The 6,000-nt window shown below is 35.9% G+C and overlaps 1 protein-coding gene across 1 annotated transcript in view; it reads left to right on the forward strand.

Annotated features, from left to right (window-relative positions):
* SLC17A6 (solute carrier family 17 member 6) overlaps positions 1-5,702 on the forward strand; it is a 38,111-nt gene extending 32,409 nt beyond the window's left edge. The window contains exons 9-12 of the mRNA NM_001168414.1: positions 3,307-3,439; positions 4,052-4,162; positions 4,510-4,637; positions 5,367-5,702. Coding sequence (NP_001161886.1) covers positions 3,307-3,439; positions 4,052-4,162; positions 4,510-4,637; positions 5,367-5,702 — 708 coding nt within the window. The remainder of the gene's footprint in view (positions 1-3,306; positions 3,440-4,051; positions 4,163-4,509; positions 4,638-5,366) is intronic.
* Positions 5,703-6,000: the final 298 nt, after the last annotated feature.

A 6,000-nucleotide genomic window follows, 5' to 3' on the forward strand; every position in this document is an offset into this window, starting at 1 on the left:
TGTCTCTACTTGAAAGACTATCTGAAGCCTGGAATTGAAGAAAACCTGAGTTTAGGAGAAGCTATTCTAAGAGCTCTTTTGTAGTCCCTGTTTCTAAGGAAACTGTTTCCTCCATTCCTGAGAAGAATGGCTGCTTTCCATAGGGCTCTTCTCTCTAGAGCTGATCAAACATTGCGGGGTAGCCTTTGGGAGCTCTGAGAGGTGTTATACTTCTCAACAAAGGCTGCTGGAGGTGTGAGTCCATTTTCATAATCTAGGACAAATATGACACTGAGAGGCTATTAATAAAGTCAGGTTTCATGGGGGGGGAAGTGAAGGAGCCAACCGATGTTAATGAAACTGTGTGGCCATTCTGACCCTGTAGCTCCACTTAATTGAAAATGCTTGAGTAAAAGCAATGATATTTCACAAAAACCAAATATAATAACCAGATGGGTTGTTTTGATTCACTTGTTATATTTTTAACTAAAATTGTAGATACATTCTGCACACGCAGATTGGCTTGAAGATTTTGATTATACTGGTTAAAAAAAAAAAAATCACTGACTTACTTGAAAAACGTGTAAAGGAAGTAGTAAAGGAAATAGAGCAGGGGCTTTGGATCCAGGCTGGCATGGCTCCGAATCCAAGCTCTATAATAGACTATTGATATGTAGCCTGGGGCTGTTTTTTGAATGATTGCCAGCTTTGATTTTCTTTTCTATAAATAATGGTATTAATGCCCTCTTTCAGAACTGCGGCAAAGTGTAAGCAAACTAAAATATTTAAATGGGGGATGGTTCTCTCCAACCTTAAATTGAGTATCCTGCAGACTAAACCACAATCTTCATTTCAGGTAGACAGACCCAGTTAAAGCAGAAATATAACAGAGGGATGTGTGTGTCTATCTATCTCTATATATAGCATAGAAATTATATTTTAATATTTTGTATAACTCAAAAATTATATAAATTATAATAAATATATTAATATAATATCTATATGTATAATGCTTATAAAGAAACATTTTTAGGTTTTTAAAAATGACCTATCAAATGACCTTGGATAAACTGGCACTTTGAGAGGTTACAAGAGACAACCAAATGAGAGAAGGCATTCAATTCTTCTGAGCTTTACATTTAGGGGCAGAAGAGAAATATTGAGAGGCTTCTCTTTGTTGCATAACAGCCTGCCAATTTCTAAACAGAATGTGACACGGGTGGGGAAAGAGGAAATGCAGAGTGTGACCCAGAGAAGCAAAGAGGAGGGTGCACAAAGTCTAATGACCTAGAGTTTCTATGAAAAGTCCATCAGTTATAGACTCCACACACTTAGCCTAACTCTTGTAAAACCTTAAGATAATGAGCAAAGTACTGTGTGATTATCATAGATGATGATTCTCCCCAAAAGTCTTGAGCATTCTGATCACATTTGATCCCAAGTGAATATGGTAAGTCACCAAAAGCTAAGAAGATAGTTGAATAACTCATAAAGTTCTGCAACTTGACCCTGATGAGATCACATTCAAATATGTCCACATATTGCCTAGGGACCTGGGAGATTCAGTACCTGCAAGTATTAAGTCAGTGGGCTAGAATATTCCCAACGTCTATCTCTTTAACTTCCAGATTGTTAGCTCCTTGCAGTTCCCATTGTGTTTCGTTGGAAGTGATAACTAATAATCATAGTTTTATTCTTCATTTACCCAAAGGAATTAAAATGTCTATGTGATTAGACAGTAAATAGCAAAGTATGTTCGATTTACGAACTTTTCAGATATCTCAAACACTGAGTCAAGATGCAGGCCAGTTATGTGGACTTAGGAAACGCAGGTCATTCTCAGGCTTTCTTTGCCTCTAACTATCAAATGCACGATATGCAATTCTACACAAATCCTAACACGGTATATTTCAGGATATTTTCTTGTCTGATGGTTTCTTTCTACAGATTGATTGCTTTAAAGAGATCTTCTATAGTTAAGAATGAAGAACCACTCTGCTCTTTCAAGACGCTATTCTGAAAAGCAATAATGTCAGTTTACCTCATACTTTTACTTAGCTCACATTTGGTGAGCCTATACTAAATACCAGGTTTTGAACTAAATCAAGAACATTCACACGCATTATCTGGTTTTATTTGATTTTTCTTTCTCACATGGTGGTAGAGCTAAGCATAGTGGTCAAAAGCCCTGTTTTTGGACTCAGGTAAAAATGGCTCAATATTTGGTCCTGGAAATCATTTTTAAATTAGACTTTATTCATCAATACAAGAGAGTAATAATATAATAAACCTTCATCAGGATAAAAGGGAGAGAATTACATAACTCAGACGTGTAAGCTACTTAGGAGTCATTCACTTACTTAATTAATTGTGGTAAAAGCTCAGCTCCAGGGGCATGGCACCATGCTGTATGCCACTGTAAAATCAAGCAATCTGTCTCAACCCTTCAATAATCTAAGTTGGAAGATATTTTTATATACAAATAATACGTTTTCCCAGTACTTCTAATTTGCCAGGAAGTGTATTTCTAATTACACTTAGGAATAAAAACTTCCTTAGATGTCTATATTCAAAATCTAAGTCTATTTACACAGTTAAAATGCATTTTATTCATATTTCCTACCTTCATGATGCCTAGAGGAGTGTCTTACACATAATTATTGCCCAAAAAGTGTGTGTTGAATTAATGCTGGTAGGTTAGATGTTAAGTTGAGCTTTTTCGTATGAAATTAATACAGAGACTTTATACCATTGTGTGACAATGTAACCAAATACTGATATTTGACAGAGAAAATACCTAAAATTGAAGAACTGATCTGCATTTTCTGGGTTACTTTAACTTAGAAACTAAATATAAAACTTATAAGAGATACATATTTAAGATCCAGTTAAGGTTTTTAGCCTGCTTAAAAATTAAAAAAAATAAAATAAAAAATTACAGCCTCTTCAAGGCTTGTCAAATAGATTTCTTGTCCCTCTGACTCAGTCTCTGTCTCTCACTCACTAATGATGAATTTTTGCAAACATATTTAAGAATATAAAATGGGATAAATGTGAATCATTCTGTGTTAAGATTCAGGACAGTTTATTCATAAACTCAAAATTTACTGACTTATTACACAGAAAAAATATTCTCTTCTGAAATAAAAAGTAAACATACTTAACTTTTCTCATTTATTTCTGTGGATATTGTTGCTTATTCTAGGAATAAATAAGTGGTCATTTGGAGATAGTACTTTTTTCTCTCTTTTTCCATAAAGAATTTAGGATGGATTCAAAAAACCAAGACCTTTTTTTTTTCTTTTTCTTCTTTTTCTTTTTATTCAGGTTGGCATGCTATCTGCTGTGCCACACTTAGTAATGACAATTATTGTGCCCATTGGAGGGCAGATTGCAGATTTTCTAAGAAGCAAGCAAATTCTTTCAACTACTACAGTGAGAAAGATCATGAATTGTGGTGGTAAGTACATGACGTGAAGGACATGATTTTGGCTCACAAAGTGCTGACCTATGTGAGTGAGTAACTTCTACTGTGCATGCCAGAGATGCAGCTAAACCTGTGTCTTCATTGTTCATTTAGAATCATTTCTCTATCTTCCAATTTTCATAACTCCTGGTGTTAAATAACTTTATAACTAACTCGTCCCTGCTCACCATGGAAACTTAAGGTTGTTTTCAATGATTTTATTAAAATGGAAGGATTTGGTAATCTCTATGTGTAGATTATGATTGTTATTATTAGTATTTAAAGATCTTATTTATTTATTTTAGAAGGAGGGGAGAGGCAAAGGGAAAGGGGGAGAGAGAACCTCAAGCAGACTTCCTGCTGAGCATAGAGTGCAAGGCCATGCAGGGCTTGATCTCACCACCTAGAGATCATGACCTGAGCTGAAATCAAGAGTTGGAAGCTTAACGGACTGAGCCCCCCAGATGCCCCTGTTATTATTGCTTTTAAGATATACTCCTGGAAGAGGTTTGCTAGGTCAGATGAGCATAAGCAGTCTCAGCAGTTTTGGCTCACTGGAAAAATGCCCACAAATTTCTAAGTGTTTCCATGTGTTTGTTCCTGAAGGTTTTGGCATGGAAGCAACACTGCTTCTGGTGGTTGGCTATTCTCATACCAGAGGGGTAGCTATCTCGTTCTTGGTACTTGCAGTGGGATTCAGTGGATTTGCTATTTCTGGTAAGATACGTGTTTTAAAATTTATACATGCAATGTCCTTATTTTTACTGGATATTTGGATTTATTGCTACTCATTTTCCTCCTGCTTACTCTTCTTCTTTATTTTTTTTTAAGAAAACATTTCTCTGTGATTTGAGCATCGCATATTAGGTACTGGATAAGAAACAATACTGCATTCTGCTCTAATCGTATCCCTGAGCTAAATTATCAAAAAATACTTACCGAGCACATGCTGCATATCTGGTACCTTCTGAGGAGAGTGGTGAATGTGGTAGAGAATATTCCACAATCACCCACTTGTAAGGGGTTTAGGATTCTCTGACTTAAAGCTGTTGTGTCTATTTCAGGTTTCAATGTTAACCACTTGGATATTGCTCCGAGATATGCCAGTATCTTAATGGGCATTTCAAATGGTGTTGGCACGTTGTCAGGAATGGTTTGTCCTATAATTGTTGGTGCAATGACAAAGAATAAGGTAAGATGAAGCAAAAGAAATGCTCAGTTTTCTGAACTGTCTCATGGTAGAGAAGAGTTACTCTGTTCTGTTTGGGCCATCTCTGAGTTCCAGCCACCAAATCTCTGAGTAAGGAAGATAATTGAGACTCACAAGAAAATCTCTAAGAACTCCAAGGAAGTCTTCTTTCCCAACCAATAAGCACTGCACTTTTCAACACCTTTTAATATTTCTTGTAGTTCTGGTGTGTGGTAAAACAGTAACAGCAAGACTTTTTTCTCTTAGCTTATTAGAACACCCAAGTAGAAGTGTTTGGAGCTAATTTGGAAATGTTAATTCAGACTCTGCAGTTATCAATGGAAGGATAGTATTATTAGCTATTTGTCCTTATAGGTAGAGCTTCACAATTTGTGTTCACCTAAAGTAAATAAACAAAAGAAGTAGGAGGAAAAAATATATATCAATCAATGGAAATTAAAAGAGAGATTATGGGCATTTTAAAAATGAGCCGACCACAGAGTTTTACTTGGGGTTTTATTTCAGAACCTGAGATTTAAAGAAATTTAATTAATGAAAGTTGTAGGATTATGGAAGGTTTTTAGGACAGTATTTGCTTTATATACTCAGAACAGGGTTTTCCCCTAAAGATAACATTGTATGAAAAGTGTGATGGTGGAGCATTCAAAGAAGAGGTTATGCTTGTCAAACAAGGGGAGTTGGTTTTCACAGTGCCACTTTTTGTCACTGCAGTCACGTGAAGAGTGGCAGTATGTTTTCCTGATCGCTGCTTTGGTCCACTACGGCGGAGTTATATTTTATGCAATATTTGCCTCAGGAGAGAAGCAACCCTGGGCAGACCCTGAGGAAACAAGTGAAGAAAAGTGTGGATTTATCCATGAAGATGAGCTTGATGAAGAAACAGGAGACATTACTCAGAATTATATAAATTATGGTACTACCAAGTCTTACGGGGCCACAACACAGGCCAATGGAGGTTGGCCCAATGGTTGGGAAAAGAAAGAGGAATTTGTACAAGAAGAAGTACAAGACTCATACACCTATAAGGACCGAAATGATTATTCATAACAAAGCTAATTGCTGGATTTATTTTTAGTGTTTGTGATTAAATTAATTGTGATTGCACAAAAATTAAAAAAAAAAAGTGGTGTAAACACATAAACATATCAACCAGGCAAGTCTTGCTGTAAAAATGAATCAAAACAAACTCATGAAGTTACCATCAAGTGCAATCTGTAGAAGTTGTGAAATGCCACCATTTGCATTCAGGTCATCCATTTTTGCGTTTGTGATTTAAAGGTTGACTGGTCAAAATTGTAGAAGCGAGTAGTTACTCATTGGATTCATATGAGCTAAAACTCATCAC

Source organism: Canis lupus, chromosome 21, assembly GCF_011100685.1.
Source record: "Canis lupus familiaris isolate Mischka breed German Shepherd chromosome 21, alternate assembly UU_Cfam_GSD_1.0, whole genome shotgun sequence".
NCBI classification, from domain to species: domain Eukaryota; kingdom Metazoa; phylum Chordata; class Mammalia; order Carnivora; family Canidae; genus Canis; species Canis lupus.